A 19615-nucleotide genomic window follows, 5' to 3' on the forward strand; every position below is an offset into this window, starting at 1 on the left:
TCAGAAAGAGAAAAGCTCACAATTTCTTAATTTTTCTGCAAAATACAGACCTAAAAATCAAATTCCCCCTGATCAGTTAGTTTTCAGAAATGCCAGTTTGCTTTTACAGATGTGTGTTAGCCTTTAGATTAAGTAGCGTCACATTGAAGTGAACAAAATGCACACAAAGTTTTCATTTTCCCTTTCATTCAGATAGAATTAATTTATTTGGCTGCTTACCAATTCCATGTCAAATGTGTTCCAACAGTAGTTGAATACTTTTAGTCAAGAGAAAATAAATTTTGTTTGTTTTACAATGTGTCATAAAATACTTCATTGCCAACTTGTGTGATATGAGTTTAAATCATAACTGGAAGAAATTGCTTTGATGTTTTCTGTACTAATAGGTATGAGCACCTAAACCAAGTAGATATATCTGCAATTTTTTGCATAAGGTTGGCCGAGTGAGATATGAAGTTTTATCAGCATTTACGAATAAGTGCAGTAATATTCCAACTTATGCTACCCTAAATTGCAAGCTCCAAGTTATGTGGTTTCAAAGTTTTTATTGCATGCCCAAGGTAGAATTAATTCCACCAATATTTTTGCTGTTTTATTTTTCTTAATTACACACACCATTTTTTATTAGTGCATTTAGAGCACAATACTGCCGTGTTCTGGTAAATGGCAGTATCTGCAGAAATGAGTTTTCGAGATATTTGAAGAAATGTGTGTCGGATTCAATATTAACCATAGGAAAATCTCGGAATTAGACGTTTTTTTCGCAGCAGAAACCAAATAAGCAAGCTTGTACAATAAAGCTAACGTACAATAGATGACAAAAATGCAAAAAAGTGAAAAATGAAAAATTGCAGTTACTGCCTTTTACCTGCACACGGCAGAATAATATCAAATATGTCTCAACCACAGATATTTTTTATACCCCCTTGATTGTTGCTCGGTATTGTGATTTCAAACCGCTTTCAATTTGTCTCTTTTAAAATTCAAAAAATTAATCTAACGCCATTTATAGATGATATGGAAGTCAAATCCGTTTTTAATGCCACATAAAATTAACCAAAGCATGACTTGTGATTATGTTAAGAATGTTGGAGACACCAATATTCAGAATTCCCAAAAATAAAGTACCAAAGCGCCCTTATAGGAAGAAAATAACAGAAAAACAAATTAAAATTTTGGCAGAAGAAAATGATAGTGAATTATTTTTTTTTTTGAAAGAAAGATTAAGAATTCCAAAGTATGAACTTGTTGAGTTTATTTTAATTGGTGCTGAAACAGAAAATTGGAAAAAACAGTGGTGCTTTGCTTAACCTACGGCCTGCAAAGCTGATCCATGTGGCATGTCATTTTGTTTAATGTTGGAAATCAAAAAGCACAATGACAATGTTACAAATTTGGATCAAATATTCAGAAATGTATTTAATGTATCTAATAAAAGAAACATCAAGTAATGATTAAGATTGGTTTTTAAAATTTCTTTTCTTTTCCATATCTTTCATGTTATTTTGAAATTTTATATGTGCTCTGGCCTGCAAGAATCATTTTAATATGAGGTGTGGCACTCAAGTAGAAAAAGGTTGAGCATCATTGGTAAAAACTATTAAATTGGGGAAAACATCTAACTGGATTTACAAGTATTCTAGTTTACTCTAAGGAATAAAAAAGTTCCTGCTTTTTAAATTCAAAAGTATGCAAGGTATCCTATGTGTTAAAAAAAGGGACATATTGTCTGTTTTCTACAAGAAGGCACTTGACTCCGCCTTTTTCACGTGGTATCCGATGATTCTATTTCGCTGTTTTCGGCAGAAAGCATATTCAGATCAAAATCATTTTGTTGTAAAAGAAGCAGTTTTAAAATGTAAGAATAACGAAAGTAGCTACGGGTAAGTGATGTAAAGGACACTAAGATTTTTTTTGCACATTAAAATGCACTCTAAAGTTAAGGTTGTCCAGTTGTCTCATTAACAGGCACTGGGAATGTGTTTACCGATCACCCCCATGTGAAATTGAACTCTGCGTTTGAGAATGTAGAGCGAAGTGTCTTCTCATGGAAAACGGACTACCTTGTGTTTTCTAAGGGAAGTGAGGGGTGGAGGTTCAAAGTTTTTGCATGGAACATTGACCAGCTAATGAAAGAGAGATTTTTTTTTTTTTTTTTTGGTTTTAATTGAATTTCCAAATTATGCGCTATTTTGGGTAGCCAACAGTGCTCTAGATTGCAAGTTATGAAAAGATTCTTGAAGCATTTTTGAACATTCCCAGTTCCCATTCCAAAATGAAAATTAAAAGAAACCATCGTATATTCTCCCAATCGTACTACGCAATAACTAGGGTTTCTTATTCAGGTTCATGGGATACTGTAAGAGTAGAATTTGAAGATTTTCATGCTTTATATGTTCCTGGATCTTGTACTAGGATCCAGAAGATCAGAGAATAAATAGAAAACAAATAATGTTATAAACTGTAGTAAAACAGGGTGGCGACAGATCAGGGAGTTCAGGGAACTTTATTAATCAAGGAAAAATCAGGGAATTTCGAAAAAAATAACGAAAATTCAGGGAAAATTGATTAAATGAAGAAAAACAAAAAAAAAAAAATTTTTTTTTTGCTTTGCAAAGTTAAGTACCCTAATTTCCTACGCATCTTCCGCCAATTATCTGTTGAGAAAAAGTAAAATTAATGAGGTGCGATTATACACTGCCGCATATTTGTGAATCTTTTTTTCTCAACGTCAAAGTTTTGAATCTTTACTTATTAAACACAGAATGAACTTCCTATGATTACTTCTGTGTCTGTAAAGTTGTTTATTTTACGTAACTCAAATTTACCTTTCCCGAGTTCCATGCTACGTAAAATAAACAACCCTACAGGCAAAGAGGAAGCCGTCATTAATGCCTTAGCTCCCTTGCCTTTACTCATTGTCTTGAAATAATTAGCATACTGTAATCACGATTTCAAAAAAAAAAAAAAATCTTTATTTTTTAACTTAATACAGATAAAAGCTTAATAATGATTACTTTTTTTGCATTTTTAATTTAATTGCTAAAATTGAATGGTGAATGAAAATCAACTTCGTTTTTTGCCATCGTATTATTCGCTGTCGCCTCAGATTATAGGAAGGTTTTTTTTTCTTCAGACTTTAAAATTTTTTCATTTAAAAACCAAGTTATGTATACATATATATTTTGAAATAAGCTGTTTTTTGCTTTCCCCCCCCCCCCCCCCCGACAAATAAGGAAATCATTTGAAATTGAGTGACCTTGTGTACATAAGTAAATTTTTATTTTTATTTTTTTTTTGTTATTCTTGCAGCAATAATTATACAGCTTGAAAACTTAGTTCAAAATTATTTTTATATAAACTTTATAGTTTTATCATGATTAGATGTTTCTTTAAGAATGTTTGTAATAATTTCTTAGAATTCTTATGTTAACTAGTTACTGGAAGTAAAGTATTTGTTTTAGGTTTCCTGTAATATTTCCCAGTATATATATATATATATATATATATATATATATATATATATATATATATATATATATATATATATATATATATATATAGATAATTTAATGTATTATTTTCACTAATAAAAGGAGCTTTGTTTCAAAATATATTTTTAATTAATAGCTTAAAATATTTTAAACACTGCATTTTATTTAATATGCAATGGTTTTCAAGTAGGGCACAGCAAGGAAACCATTATCATTAGTAACGTAAATCAGGGAAATTTGGTGAACCCAATCAGGGAAAAGTCAGGGAACTTTTTTGACAGTTTCTGTCACCACCCTGTAAAATTTAATGAACAAATTGGACTAAATCAAAAAAGGGCAGTAATTAGCCAAGATGTGTTTAAGCCCAATGTATTTAAGTGTATGCCCAATGTAATTAAGTGTGCAATTATTGAAGAAACTGTTCAATCAAGATTTTATTATTTTGAAAATAGGAAGAGTGAAAGAGAATTTAATGGCAGTTGGGGAGGGGGTAATTTCAACTTGTTTTTCTTTTAAGGACTTTTTAAAAAAAATAAAGAACCATGTAAAAACTGTTAAAGAAGTGTAATTAAAGATTACTCGAAAATAATTCTTTGTAAGAGGTAGATTAAGCACTTTATTTTTAAAAGAGTGTTGAATATTGTCCCTGGAAATTGAATACTTTCATTACATGTGTTTTATTTTCCTTTACAGGAAAGCACTAAGAATGCTCAGTTTATCGTCATTTCTCTGAGAGAGAATATGTTTCAACTTGCTAATCATTTAGTTGGTATATATAAAACAAATAATCGAACCAAAAATATGATACTAAGTTCTGAATTGTTAAAAAGGTTCCAAGAGGAAGAAGATAAAAAAGAAGAGAAAAAAGATGTGCAACATCCCCTTATAAAAAGGCAAAAGAAAACTCAAAACAAAGTAACTTTTTCAAATGCAAATGTTGAGAAGGATGTGGGTAAAGCTTTTGACGATTTACTCGGAAAACCAAGTGAGGCTGGCGATAAAATTCCATTGTGCAACAAAGACAATATAAAAAGTAATATTGCCCAAAGTGATGAAAGTAAAACACCAGCAAAGAGAAAGTCAAGTGATGCAGCAATTCTACCTTCTATTGTAGACGATCAAACAGAAAAATGCACAAGTAATGATTCATTTGATGATTTGTTAGTAGAAAATGATAAAAACAGGAAGGATAAATCACAAGACAGTGATTTGAGTGATTTAATTTTTGACAATCTATTGGCTGTCGCATCCACTAAAAAACTGGATAGATGTGTAACTTTTAATGAAGTTGATGACGTGCGAGTTATTGATTCTGAAAGTGATACATCTATAAATGAACTTTTTACAAAGCCCAGACTTAAAAAAAATGAAAAATAATATTACTACTTTCTGCACTTGTAGGTCAGGATGTTTCGTCTGGCATGTCTGAGGCTTCTTTTGGTTAAGCCTGATGCATTTCAGGGGCAATATCAGCCTGAAACATTCTGGACCAAAGCCTACAAGTGTGGAAAGTATTTGATTGATACTTGTTATGTAAACCTCAGTTTTCAAACTGGTAAATAATCATACAAACAGAAAAAATATGTGTTAAAATTATTTATTAATATATTATATTTTTCAACATTTAATATGAATAATTTTCACTTGAAAGTTAAAAAATATGCATGTAACAAGTAGTAATCATATTAACTTTTTATTGTTTTGATGTTGTATAGTTGTAAGTAGTTTGTATGTTATACTTATAAAGTTGCTTTTAATTTAAAATGTTTTTGACAATTTTAATTTATACACATAAAATTTGCCAAGAATTAAAGTTGAGCTTAGTGACCAAGATTGGCAAAAAAAAATTATAATAAAACATTCAAGTACACTTTTTGCTTTAAATTAATGTTTCATTAATGAAATTTTATGTCTAACAACTAGCATACATATTTAATAAACCAAGTTTGAATCTTTATAAAAGTTGTTGAAGTGAAACAAATGCTGTTATAAAAATATTTTATGCATAATCTTTCAGTTTCATGTATTGTAATGGTTACCTTAAGTTATAAAAATAAGTTATTTTTGTGCAATAACATAATGTAAAAATGTGTGCACTGTTGCACTGATGTAAAGTAATTTTCTAAAGTAATGTACATATTCTTTGACCAACATTAATAAAATTTAAGAGCATTTCCTTATCCTTGTTTTCCTTGAATTTACAACTTTTAGTTTTGTAAATTGTCTAAAAATATTCTCAATTCAAGAAATATAGAGAAAAATTGGTTTACAGAGTGCAATATTTTTTTGACAATGTACGCTAGGATGAACCCTCAGTAATTGACTATTTAGTGGAAGTTTTTAAAAGTTCTATTTTGTTTCACAGGAAAAAAAAATGAAAATTTTATTATGTGTGAATATAACTGTCAGGATTCTCACAATGATGAATCATTTTTTGTTTCATTTACTTTTCTTTGAATTATTTTCAATAGTGTAGTTAAAAAAGGCGATTTCACCAGTAATTAATTTTTAAACACAGTAAAAATCTGTACTATTAAAATCCGACCACATGTGTATCTATCTATGTTTGCCAACAGTCGCCTAGGATTGGCTGTTGGGTAGACTACTTTGAATTTCTTACCCAAACCGATGCAAACTTAGCAGTATCTCTAGTTGTGTTGAAACATTTCAAATGTTTTCCCCCCAGAAATTCAGAGTTGAAACTTAAAAGCAAATTCTCTTCTCCCCCTCCCCAAATTATACACTCTAAGGGGAAAAAAAATTCTTATGTATTTTTGTCACCTTTTCTCTAAAATAGTAGCCATATTTTACAATTGATTTTAAACTAGTCACTTTTGGCCATATTTTGGCTAAAATAGTCGCCTTTGCTTCAAAACAGTAGCAATGGTCGCGAGTTGTCTTTTATTGAAAAAAAAAAAATCCAATCTGCAATTATTTAATGGTTGGCCTAGACATTTATTCATTAACCGCACAAGTCAATATTGGTAAAAATCCGTTTTTCTAAATAAAAGTTTGATTATACCTTATCTTATGCACAAATTTTTTTTATAATGACTTGGGTGCTAAAAAAAAAGTTTTAAAACCAACATGAATTACTTGGTCAATTATTGGCATTCATAGCATTTTAGACAAGCAGTAATTGCCCACCCCTTAATTCTAGCATAAATGGTTAGTTCTTAATTTTTTTTATTTATTCCGAATAAACATGGATGATCAGCATATTTCAGTAAATGAATCAGTTGAATTAAATTTAATCTCGAGAAATACGATTAAACATTTCATCTCATAACAATTATCTCTAGAAAGAAAGTTTTTTAAGATGGCTTTGTAAAGTGTACCTTCCAATCAGAACTTTAGCTAAAACATAACTATAATAGAGCATTTTATGGGATGCTAGAAATTAGTTCTGGCAGTCAGATAAAGAATATCAATTTATTTATTCTTGTTTTGTACATATTTGTGCTTCAACGGTCAATTACTGGCAGATCAGCCTATATTTTTATCACAACATTAATTGCACATGGTTACATAAAAATAAAATTGAATGCATCAGAACAGCTTACTCATAATTAAAATCATTTTTGCAGATTAACATTTTAACTCGGCCATTTTTACAACTTTTTATATCATGAATAATGGCCTTTTAGGCTTCTTTTTCATTTAGGGCTGTACAATTGATTTTGTTTTGTACTTGATTCTAGTTCTTTCATATGGAATGTGACAAAAATTGTCTCCATATATTTTTATAACGTTGTTGCAAAATTCAAATCCAAACACTGTGCCTTTCTTTGGAATTGCTGTAACAAAAAGAAATAATTGTATGAAATACAATTGAACTCTCTTAAAACAACTACAGACAATACAAAGTCACAGTTAAAACAAACATTTTCTCAGATAAGCCTGGGTTGCTATTTAATGGCATTGAAAGTTCCACTGCTAATACGTGCATCTAAAGGAAAGTTTTGGATAAGACAAACAAAAAAATTTCACCTCCTTAATGAAACTATTGAATAATGAATTTTTTTTATTGGAAATTGTTCCCCAATTTGTGAGATTGTAGAAACGCCAACCACATATCAAGAAGCCATGGGTGCAAGTTTGGTGATGTGTTCAAGTTGTGTCATATTTTCAGCCCCCCGCCTCAAGCATGCGTGCTTAACCCATATTTTACCACATTATGAAAAACTAAATATTTTTCATAAAAATTACTATTGCAGATTAGGGAGACCTCAGGAATACACATAAAATTTTAAACATTACCAAATATGTATTCGTTTCCATTTTACAAGCTGTCCTATATATAGGACGATGGTACAATCTACTACTGTATACCTGGTTTTTCACTCAAGCTTTCTGGTACGTGTGAAATGGAAGAAAACACTCTACGCAGAGTCCTAAATAATATTTTTCATGAACTGCCACTGTTTTTCTTAGTACAATGCTTCAACTTATTGCGTTGATTTCAGTTCGAAGTTTTTATTAAGACGTTTTCAGTCTGCAGCTTCAAAAGGCTCTTCTGTATGGTTCGAGTCTCGTTTTGATGAACAGACAGTTGCTTTTCAGCAATGTTTAGAAGTACACACAAACCCATGTAAACAATAGTAACGTTTCTACAGGTTTCAATACATATTAAGGCTTCTTCTGAAGCAAAACATCTTCGACATTTTCCAAGCAGCATCCAGTACTGATTCAAAGACATTTCGAAATTATGGTCGGTCGTTACCATTTTGTATTACATATGGATGCATAATATTTCTATATGATTTTCATATAAGTCCACACCATTTTTACATTAGTACAAAATGAAATATTTTTCCTTTTTGTTTCAATTCTTCATTATTCTATGTTTTTTTTTCGAATAACTGTGTATCTTCGAAATTGCTGATGAGTGATACTTCTTAGCCATCATTTCAACAAACAGCTGTGATCTTGTGCTTCATGTGAAATTTCCTATGGGATGTTTAAATCCCATAATTTCAAGATTTTAGATGGTTCTAAGGGACATTTTCTCATTCCAATTTCCCTTATTGTTTCTGTTTCAAATAGTTGTTTGTTTCTGATATGAACAAAAATATTATAAGACAAAAAAATGTATGTTTTGTGCCCTGCTGGAGTTTTAATAATGGGCAGCAAATTATCAACAACTGTATGATTTACTAACTGTGTTACCTGAGTGTAATTATTTTCTTTTTTCATCTTTTTTAGCTTTGTTATGACAGTCGAAACAATTTTTTGAATCGGACATCTTTTTTGTGCTCCTTGATGTAGTATAAAATGGAAAGTGGTAACCACCAAAAGAAGTTGACATTCGGGAGCTTACTACTAAACTTCATGAGCTTCCCATTTGTGTAAATTTTTTATCTCTATTTTTCAAAATAAGGGGCAATTATTTCAACAGTGGTTGTATGCTCAGAAAACACACCAATTTTTTGAAAAGCTTCATTCAAAAAATTATAAATTAGGCAAACTTTACAGTAGCTATCTAAATCAATAGCAGAGTTATCATCGCATTGTAAAAACAGCTTGATATGAAAGAACTGTTTTCATGACATAGTTCGACGAACAAAAGTTCTTCCTTTATCGGGAGCATCTTCCCCATTTTACTGAGTATTATATAATATCCACTAAATAACATTATGCCCAAAAAGTTTCAATTTTGATGTTTGCAAACAAAAATCGTTGTTATTCTCAGGCCAGGGTTACTTATTACTTTCCTTTACTGATTTCATCATATTTTTGACCACACTCTCGAAAAGTTTCACGAGTGTTTTCCCGAAATTATGTCCAACAATATCTTCTGACGATTTTCATTTGAAAGTGATTCATAAAGTTATGAAACTTCGGTACAGACTTAGGCCGTTTTTATTTTGATATATTCATATCTCCATTAGTGTTGATTCCTTTTGAAATGTTTATTGCACAAGGAGTCTAGAAGTTTTTCGTCAAAAGCAGCGTAACTATACAGAATGCTAGAATTATTTTCATGAGTTTCTTCATCATCAGTGACTATATCTGGATCAGATGGCAATATTTTCAAGTCAAGGTCACTCTCATGGGTTAATTATATTATGACATTACATATTCTATGGCTAGTTCAGTTGTTAATAATTTCTTATTCAATATACCACATGCACTCTTTCTTTAATTTATTTGCTTTTGAGATCAGCATTCATACTTTGAACAGCAAATATTTTACTCAATCCAGAAGGTAGCATCACAACGTATAAAGTGCGGATGGTAAATTAGTCAACAAAAAAACTCCCTACGACCCCCAAAAACCTGCTCTTTCAACTCTTGTTGTGAGAAAACTTCATAGTATTTAGTTTTGAAAGAGAGAAATCAAGTTTTCCACTCCATTTTCCAACAGCTAAGCTACTTTTGTATGGAGCGCGCATAGCAGGGGATTTTACCATCGTCCTAATTACAGGACAGATAATAAAACCTAAATAAAACCTATTTAAATGTAATTTTTTTTTTTGCAAATATCACTCAGTACCAATGTATATGATTAGTGATTATAAAATTGAAAGTGGATATTGGCAAATTTTCTACACAATTATTTTAATTAACTTTTAGATTATGAATTATAAAACTGCAAAAAATTGTCAAATTCAAAAATGAAAATAAAATAAAAATTTTTATAATTGAACTCTAAAATTTTGTCTACAGTACTTATCAAGCGTAGGGTTTATAAAAATACCAAACTAGAAACTAAAAGTATGATAACCCTTGCCAAAATGCAATAAATATGATCTGTCCTATATACAAGACGATAGTAAAATATGGGTTAAGAAAAAATTTATGTGTGTAAATGTCGTAGATTTTAACAATGCCAGTTTTGGAATCTGATTTCAGTTTTAAGCTTTTGACTTTTCTAACAAAACGAACTTAGTTTAGATTGTAATATTTAAGCGTTTTGATATTGTAATTCCAAAAACCTAAAAGCCGCCAATAACGGGGACTCTTGGGGGTTTTTCTCCAGAATTTTTTTCAAATTGAAGTCCAAAAAACGCAATAGTAGGCCATTGCGATAAAGTTCAGGGAAAAGAGGGGTTCAGGGACTCTCTAACATCATTTTTTTCAAACTGATTGCCTCAAAATCACAATATTAGGCAACCTTCAAAAATATTAGAAAGGGGGGGGGGGGCGCTCTGGACTCTCCTCGAAATTGAAGCTTTAAAAACGAAATTGTACTCCATCTTTCATAACGTTTATAAGCTTGTTGAATGCATTATCGAAGGGATGGAGTTCAGGAACTCTCCTTCGGCAATATTTCGAAATTGAAGTTCCAAAAACGCAATTTTAGACGATGTTGGATAGGGCTAAAAGCGTTCGGTTCTCCCCGCCGTTAGTGTTTTGCCAATCGCAAACATTTTTATTGCAGCAATAAAATCGCTTGGGACATAAGATTTTTCACTTTTGCAACATAAATCAATTCTGATCAGAAAGTCTACCCAAGTTAGTGCCAATTTAACCAGAAAAGAAGGAAAGGTGGGGAAGGGTATGGGCCACTAATGATAATAAACTGGCACCATTCCCCCATAGTCTTCATTTGGAAATAAATTATTTCGTAAGATAGCAGGTGGTGAAATTAGCCATAAAAAAAACCACTTCAGTGTAGTAGATACATTTTTTAAACGAGGTATACTTTCCAATATTCATTAATTAAAAAAAAATCAATAGGGGAACTGAATCCTCAGCCCAGGGAAGGCCACCGACTCACATCCCTCTTAAATCACTCAAATATAGCCTAAAGTGGCATTTTAAATATTTCAGCTTCGAAAAATTTTCGGAAGAGAACTACCGAACCCCATCTTCTGAATTTACCACAAATATCCTAAATTTGAGTTTTAAGAGGCTTCAGTTTCTAATACTTTTTTTTTTCTAGGAACAGTACCCCCCTTACCTATATACATGACTTATGACCGCCTAAAAGTTTTAATATTTTAATTTCGGAAACTTTTTGAAAGAAGCTTCCAACTCCCTTCCCCCTTAAGTTATCTAAATATATCCCAAAACGGAGCTCTTAAAATGTCAGAAACAGAAATATTTCGGGCTGGGCGGCGGAATACCCCCCCCCCCTCTGTGTTTATTAAAGCAGTATAAGTTTGTGTTTAAAATTTATTTTTCTATTGAAAGAGCAACTCCTCCCCCCCCCCCCTACATCACCAAAGACAACACGAAGTTTTAATACTTCAATTTCGAAAATGTTCCGAGAAAGACCCCGAATTCCCTAACTCTTAACTCACTCAAAAATAGCCAAATTAACAGTTTAATACTTCAGCATGGAGAAATTTTCGGGGAAGAAACCCCCTCCCCCCCCCCCCGAACTTCTTCCCCTAAGTTCACTAAATTTGACTTAAATTTGCGATTTCCCCTATTCATCACTGAAGTTAAAAAAATTTAAGTTCTAAAACTTATTGAGAGAAGGCCTTCGAATTCCTTCCTTAGTCCCCAAAGATAACCTAAAGCTGAGTTCTGAATACTTCAGCTTCGAATTTTTTTCGGGGAAGGGAAACCCCGAATCCCAAGACGGTCTAAAGTTGCGTTTTTAAGACTCCAGTTTCGGAATTTCGCCTAAACAGAGCCCCCTCCCCCTTGACATTGCCAAAGACAGCCTAAAAGTTTTAAGACTTCAATTACAAACACTTTTCGGGAGAGGGTCCCAAATTTCCTTTCTCCTATGAAACAAGTATAGCCTCAAACAGTTTTTAATACATCAGCTACAAAACATTTTCCGTTTAGAATACCAAAACCATCTCAGCAATTCACCAAAGGTTGCCTAAATTAGTGTTTTTAAGACTCCAATTTCCGATTTTTTTTAAAACCTCCCCACAACATTAAAGACAGCCTCAACATTTTTGACTTTTAAATTTTTAAGAGTTTGCAGTGGGAAAATCCCGAACCACTCCTAGCTTCAAAAACGACTTTCAATTCAGTTTTTCGATATTTTATTCTGGATCCCTTGAGTAGCCACCCCCTCCCTCGTTTTAGATTGTCCAAAAATACAAACGTTTTAGGACCTCAGTATTGTGGGCTAATTTGCGGACTCACTCTCTTTGCAAGAGCAGAGTTTTTTCGCAAATTCATGTTGCCGTTATTTTTCTCGTTTCCTTTTCTTTCTCTCGCCCCCCCCCTCCCCTCATATTTCCATTCTAGCGAGTGTTAGATTGGAAGACATTAGAATTTAGTGATTCCTCAAGTCCAAGAATATTTTACCAGAAACATGTTGAAAATGCAGGAACATCCATCGGTGTTTCAAAACAAGCTCGAAAATTTCCCCCGAGTCTTTCCAAAATTCCCATTTTCACTAAAATCTTTAAAGTCCCTGATAGTTCCCGTTTTGCCTGGTGTGCAGACGCGCTATGTTGTGGCGTAAACATTTCACCCGTCAGCAATCACTCTCAATCGGGGGTTTAGATTCAACTCTAAGACATTTTTTGAAAAAAAAAAAAAAAAAACGAAATGATGATCGAAAATGGAAAGAGAAAAGGCTAAATTTTCAAATAGAGACGATTAATTAGATAAATCAGGGAGAATAATGAGCAACTTCGCGGTCTGCAATGCAGTGAAATGGAAATAATGGAGCGAGTCTAAAAGTCATTCCTTCCAAAAGCACGTTGCAAACAAAACAAGCCCATGGTTGAAAATCGAGAGAGTGTCGATGTAAATTCGTAGTTATGGAACGGTTCAGTAAGTAAAGCATATTTTTTAAACACTCAATTTTTCTTTTTTAAGTAAAAACTGAAGGAAAGTCATCGAATTTCTTTCCGTCCCGATCTCCGTCTCGGACATTTTCTCCAGGACGGAAATCCGTCCTGAGACGGAAGGTCTTGCACCCATGCAAGAAGCATATGTTAAACATTTTTGTATATAGAGGATACAGGCCTTTCTATAGAGAATGAGCTTTTACTCTTGTTAAAATTTTAGTTTTCTTGGAGAAAAATCTATCTGCCATTGTAGATTATCACCTGCCTCTCCATTGTTGGTTGTTGTGAATTGAAAACAGACAGTACATTATTAGTAATTATAAATAATAGTAATTCATTTTTAATTATTTCTATATTTAGCATTCTTTTAAAATTTTTCTACTTCATGGATTTTACGGATAACGACTAACACGGAATTTTCAGCACAATGAATAATTATTCACAATATTCAATACATAACAAAGCACAGATCTGGCTAGAGTTTTTTCAATGCATGAACATACCTTTTGATAGTTTCGAGATGAGTAAAATTCATTTTGGAGAAGTGACGCACATGAAAACAGTAAACAGCGTGATAATTATCAATTGCATAACATTTCGATTTAAAAAAAACTAACAAAACACTTAAACATAATACAGTATAACTTCGATTTAACGATTTCTTCAATTTAATGATACATTTCAATGGTCTTGGATTGAAATGCATTGAATGTCTATGTTCCTAGATTTAACTTTTTCCAGTTCCTTGACAATTGATAAATCAGGGTTATACTGCATTAAAAAATTTACAATTGTTTGTTTTAACCATCTTACACAATATTACAATTTTGTTAAAAATCCAAAGCATTAGAACTCAACTAAATTTTTGAGGGGTATTTTTCCCCGCAATGCATAAATTACAATGGAACACGTTTAACATGAAAAATTAGTGAACACAAAGAGATATAGCGGCCCGGACAGTATACTATGCAGTTTAATACAAATCTTTTAATACGAAATACTTTTGTTCCCTTAAGCTTGGTGTCAAACGTTTTCCACTTTGCTTTTCTAGCTTCTATTTCCAATTCATTACATTTCTAAGAAATTAACTCGAGGCTGACCACAACCTGGATATACAAAGGGTCCCAAAGTACGTGCTGCAGGATGAGGCGAGGGGTGCCGCAAAGTGTCCGTGGTACTACTAATTAATAAATATTATGATAAAGTTAAAATAATATATAATAAAGAATTAATAAATCTTTACTAATAATAAAGCTCAAAGTCTCTCTGTCTGGATCTCGGTGAAGCACACAGCACCTAAACCGTTCGGCCGATTTTCATTAAATTTGACACAAAATTAGTTTGTAGCATGGGGGTGTGCACTAGGGTAGAGTGAAATTGGCCGAAAAATTTGTTTTTTTTTTTTTTTTTTTTTTTTATTTCAAAAAGCGTGATATGTCAAAATGTGCCATTTGATCACTATAACAGAGTGAAATTTTCAATAGTTTTGAAAAACTTTTTGATCTCCCTTCGCAACCTTTAATTTTGCAACATTTAGTGACATTATGTAAAAAAATTGATTATGCATCAGGCAAACTCTTTCTCAGTTTAGCCACCTTCAAGCACAACAATATATTACAAATATAATACTAAATACAATAAAATATCAAAACACTAAATGCCATAAAATATCACAAATGCTTAATGCAAAATTATTTACTGAGTGAAATGTGATAATTCATGTTTTGTCTCAAACTTGGGCATTAGCTCTCCTGAAGCGATGCGCGGACAAAACCATCTCGTGCTTTCCTCCCACAATCAGTTTTGATTTGCTATAGTAAGGCTACATTCACCTTTGCTCATGTTATTGCACATTTCCAGAAGATAGCATTGATCAGTACTCAACTTCTTCGGGTTCTTATTGAACAGTTTCTCCCCTAACTGTATGTATTCAAAGGAAATAACAGGCTGGTTGGTACGCGTAGCAAGCTGCTTTCCGACATCTCCAGAAACCCTCCGTGGCCCTGTAGTTTTGCCATCCAGTGAATGGAAAAGATGGCGCAAGGGCAGCTCATTAGCATGGAGCAGACATACTTGCCATTGCAGAGATCGCTTTAATGTTACCTCTAGTTGTCATATAACACCTGCTCTGTTACCTGTCTTCACATTTGTGCCATCACACCCTACAACTTTGAAGTTTTCTATTTTTGCATTTTGCACTTTGAATCTAGAGACTATTGCTTCAACAATGTCTTTGTTGGAGTTTGATATTAGAGTATTGTGGCAGAAGTAAGAACTTGTCTCTGCAATGATACTTACATGTTCTTAGGTAAAGGATTTTCTGTGGTACTTGCTGTCGTTACCGACTACTTGTGTCAAAGTGCGATTCTTTCGACTATCAAAATATATTCCCTCCTCTATGACACAGTGAGCTTGATCAATCTAATCTTCATTTTGCTGGAGTTCCTTACAAGTTTCGCTTCCTTCTCCACGAATCTTGCTTCGATCGATTGCTTCAGATCTATTAATTGGCGACACAAGACCAACATCGTGCAGAACTGATGTTGGCAATATAGCAGTCGACTATCCGAGACTCCAATCCGATTGCAAGCGACTACAAGTGAAAGTAGAGAGATTGTCATTTTCTTACATTTCATATTTTTCTTTGCCTCAATCTCAATTGGTTTTTCATCAGGTATGCATCATCTGTCACATTGTCCAACGAGTGAGAGTCGTCTTTGACAATGAGGGTATCTGCAAAATTGGGTTGATTTTTGCTCTGTTTGGTACTCGGCTAATTTACTCGACTGAGAATAGCTTTCTCTCTTAATTTTTCTCCAAAAATTTCACAGTCTCCTATCATCTATACTACCAATTATCATCATTCTTGATCCTCTTTGATCTTGCAGTAAAATGCATTCCATTGCAAGAACTTTGAATTCTTTTGAGCATTTGCAATGTGAAATCATGTCGAAGCACATACATTTGCTGATATCACATAGGCTATTGGTTTCCTTAAAGTCATTTAGTCTCTGTTGGAAGTTGAGAATATACTTTCTTCCCTAGTAAAAAACCTTCAAAATTGTAATGTATCTGTGATCAAATGATCTGAGTTTTTCAATCATATGCGCGTGACTTACCATTGGAAAAGATGCCTTTGTCAAGATCTCTTCGATTACATAGCAAAGTTATGTCCAAGTATATGTCCAAGAAAAATGGGTATTTTCCATTTCCCATCTAGAGGTCTTGTCATAGTTGCATATATTTTTTCATAACATCGGTGTAAATTGGGAGAGTATTGGCCGGAAGGTTTCTTGAAACGCCAAATATCACGCATGATACTTTGTCTCCCTTATAATTACCATCAATTTAATTTATATAGAAAATGTATAATATTTATTATTCAATAAATAATATAATATATATGTATATTCATTTAATATTATTATTCATATGGTAGAAAATCTCTCTTAGAAAAACACATGTACAAAAGTCCAGGTAACAAATTGATTTTCAGCTTAAATAGTTTCATCCCAATCGAATCGAAACCCGAAATAGTTATAGTTTTGTACTGTAATATAATAATACCAGTTTAATAACATATTAAGCCGTGCTAAATTCAAACTGAATCTGGCTACACAATCATACATGATAACCCATTAAATCTATAGAAAGAAACTAACCTTTAAATATCCACTACACCCACCGGATGGTTGCTGCAAAACAAATGTTAAAATGCGGGAAAATAACCTTTTTTTCCTCCAAAACTACTTATGCCATCCATCGAAAATAAAATGATATATTTAACAGTATTAATTTTGATAGCAATAGGGGCACAAAAAAGAAATGAAAAAAATAATTGTAGAGCATTCAAAGTGCTCTACCAAGACTTTTAATGTAGCATTTTGGCATAAAATTTCAAAATGTCAATTTTTCAGTGAGGCGAAGGGAGATCAAAAAATTGTCAGAAAATATTGTGGTTTTGCACAATTGTTACTATACACAAAAAGCATGTTTTCCACATTCAAGCTTATAAGAATTAAAAAAGTTTTTTCACTCCACCCTAGTGTGCACCTCGAAGCGATTTTTCGAAAATTCGATTTTGTTCTCTTAATATTCTACTTTTAAGAACATTTTACCGAGCAAATTATCACAACGTGGATGAGTAAATTACCAAATTATCATAACATGGAACAGTACCATGGGCGAGCAAATAGCCATAACAAATTGGCGAGAAATTCATCATCCATTACTTGTAAATATAAAAGCAAACCAAATGGTCTTTTACTTTTCTGCCACAAGCAAAGCTGTGCAGGTATCACTAGTATATAATAAAGAACTTGCACTGCCAGGAGAAAGTTCGAATTCTTCAAAGGGTGCTGTCAATCGGGAAAGTTTAGGAATCCGTGGGTTATTTCGCTAATAATTGCCCAATAAATAGAAAACTATCAAATAAACCTTACTTAGGAGGTGAAAATTTTGACATATCAACAGGACTGCCATTTCAGTTTTTCCGGGGGTGGGGATATACTCAATGCACATTGTATCGAAAAAAAATCATGCCCACTTATATGTAAAAACATTTAATATTTTGAACCCAAGAGGAGACAATAGACCCCCTGAATGAGGTGCTTGTATATCAAAGGTTTCAAAATAAGGGGGAATGAGATATCAAGGTTAGACTATATATTTCCAAACATAGGGAACAAAGAAAAAATTCTTACTTTTTATTTTGTCTTCTTCAGTAATTAACCGAAAAACATTCCTGGTTTCTTGCACAACAATACCTTTAGAACCAACATAATTAGCACAGGGTGATGAAATTACAGCAAGCATGCAACCATGATAATCAGCACGGAGTAACTTCTGATAGATTCCAGACAAATCATCCGGAAGTGATCTTCAAAATTCATAAAAGTATTGCAATACAGTTAGTTAAAATAATAAAACACTGAGGGTAACAACATCAGACAAAATGTAAAAGGAAATATAGCTACATTAAATTAAATTTGCATGCACATGTTGCAGGGAACCCTTAAAAGAGCTGAGCTTATGGATGAAAAGACATCCAACAAAAGGTACTCTGTAACTTCGAAACATGTTAATGCTGTTTTTTAATGCTGCAAATTTATGCAATTTAATGTTGTAAAATTTTATTTTACTTTTCTGCACAAAGGCATTTCTTTATTCCTTATTAGATAATGTGGACATAAAAGAAGAACTTAATTCAAAAGCCATTACAATGCATCAAATAAATGATTTCATCAACCAGTGGCAGAATCCCCCCCTCCCCCCAATCAGTTTTACCCAAGGGCAAAATTTACTATTAATTATTAAATAATTTTTACCCAAGGGGGGTCTTAACTCTGAGCCTTATTTTGACCATTTTTGAATAGTATGCATCTCGGAAATACAATTGTGAAAATAGAGGTATTGCAGGTTTAATGGGAAAATGCTGTATGTGTACCCTACACACAAGCCCGTACAGTGGCCCAAACAGCTGTATAATGCCCAACTGTCTTCATATTATTACTTATGTTTTATAATATTTGTTTGTAGGATATCTGTGTTTTCTGATTAAAACATGTTACTTCTAGTAACTGTCATGTTGAATAGAACATTTTTATGCAGCGAAAACAAACATGCAATACAAAAAACTTTAATTACAAAAATACATTAGAAATGCATGTTAGCAACACGTTAAGAAAACAAATAATGACTGAAACTGGGGAAAATATGCAGCTTTATAAAATTTAACAACCACCAAGTTAAGAGTTTTTAAAAGAAAATACTGCATTTAATTTAACAGTTCATTTTTAAATGAATTCCATTTTTCGTTCATTAGCAGCAAAATATTCCATTACAGAATCGAAAATTGTGCTGGGTGAGTCGTTTTCAAAAGAACGGATGTATTTCTAATAATAATACTCGTATTTAAAGCATGAGTAAACAGCGAGAGGGAGGGGAGCCTATGTGGCGCTGACTCTGACATTGAAATTGTTATTGGTGTGGTGCTTTAAAAGCCTTTATTCTCATTTGGAAAGTGCGTCTGCGCCACCACTTATGGGGGTGGGAAACCCTTCTAAAGTATTTGCATTAAAGATCAAAAACCAGCACTCTGCGATAGAAAATTGCTAACCACCATCTTGGAATAATAAATACTCCATCAACTGAAAGCTATCACCAATTACCATCATGAAGAGAAAGAATTCGTCATCAAAATGACAACAGCAAGTTGAAGCATGGTTAAAAAAGACCAAACAATTTTTTTTTAAAGTTATGAAGAATTTAAAACAAATCTCAGTTCCAAAATCTTCATCTTTTGTCAAAAGATTGTTTAAAATTATTCAAAATCCAAAAAAAAAGCAAAAATAAAATAAAGTTAAGAAGACAATTTTTTAAAAGTCAGTCTGAGTTCAAAAAGAGCCAAAT

The 19615-nt window shown here is 32.5% G+C and overlaps 2 protein-coding genes across 2 annotated transcripts in view; one reads left to right on the forward strand and one right to left on the reverse strand.

The window, feature by feature from the left end:
- The window catches only part of LOC129223752 (structural maintenance of chromosomes protein 4-like), a gene marked incomplete in the record, with an annotated part of 101968 nt that extends 96914 nt beyond the window's left edge, over positions 1-5054 (forward strand). Inside the window, 1 exon segment of the mRNA XM_054858112.1 lies at positions 4188-5054. Within this exon segment, the coding sequence (XP_054714087.1) occupies positions 4188-4871 (684 nt within the window).
- Positions 5055-6635: 1581 nt separating this feature from the next.
- LOC129223753 (ribonuclease P protein subunit p29-like) overlaps positions 6636-19615 on the reverse strand; it is a 32164-nt gene continuing 19184 nt past the window's right edge. Inside the window, exons 5-6 of the mRNA XM_054858113.1 lie at positions 17908-18083; positions 6636-7291 (exon numbers count right to left, since the gene is read on the reverse strand). Of these exons, the coding sequence (XP_054714088.1) occupies positions 7155-7291; positions 17908-18083 (313 nt within the window). The 3' untranslated portion in view covers positions 6636-7154. The remainder of the gene's footprint in view (positions 7292-17907; positions 18084-19615) is intronic.

Source organism: Uloborus diversus, chromosome 6 (assembly GCF_026930045.1).
Source record: "Uloborus diversus isolate 005 chromosome 6, Udiv.v.3.1, whole genome shotgun sequence".
Lineage (NCBI taxonomy): Eukaryota > Metazoa > Arthropoda > Arachnida > Araneae > Uloboridae > Uloborus > Uloborus diversus.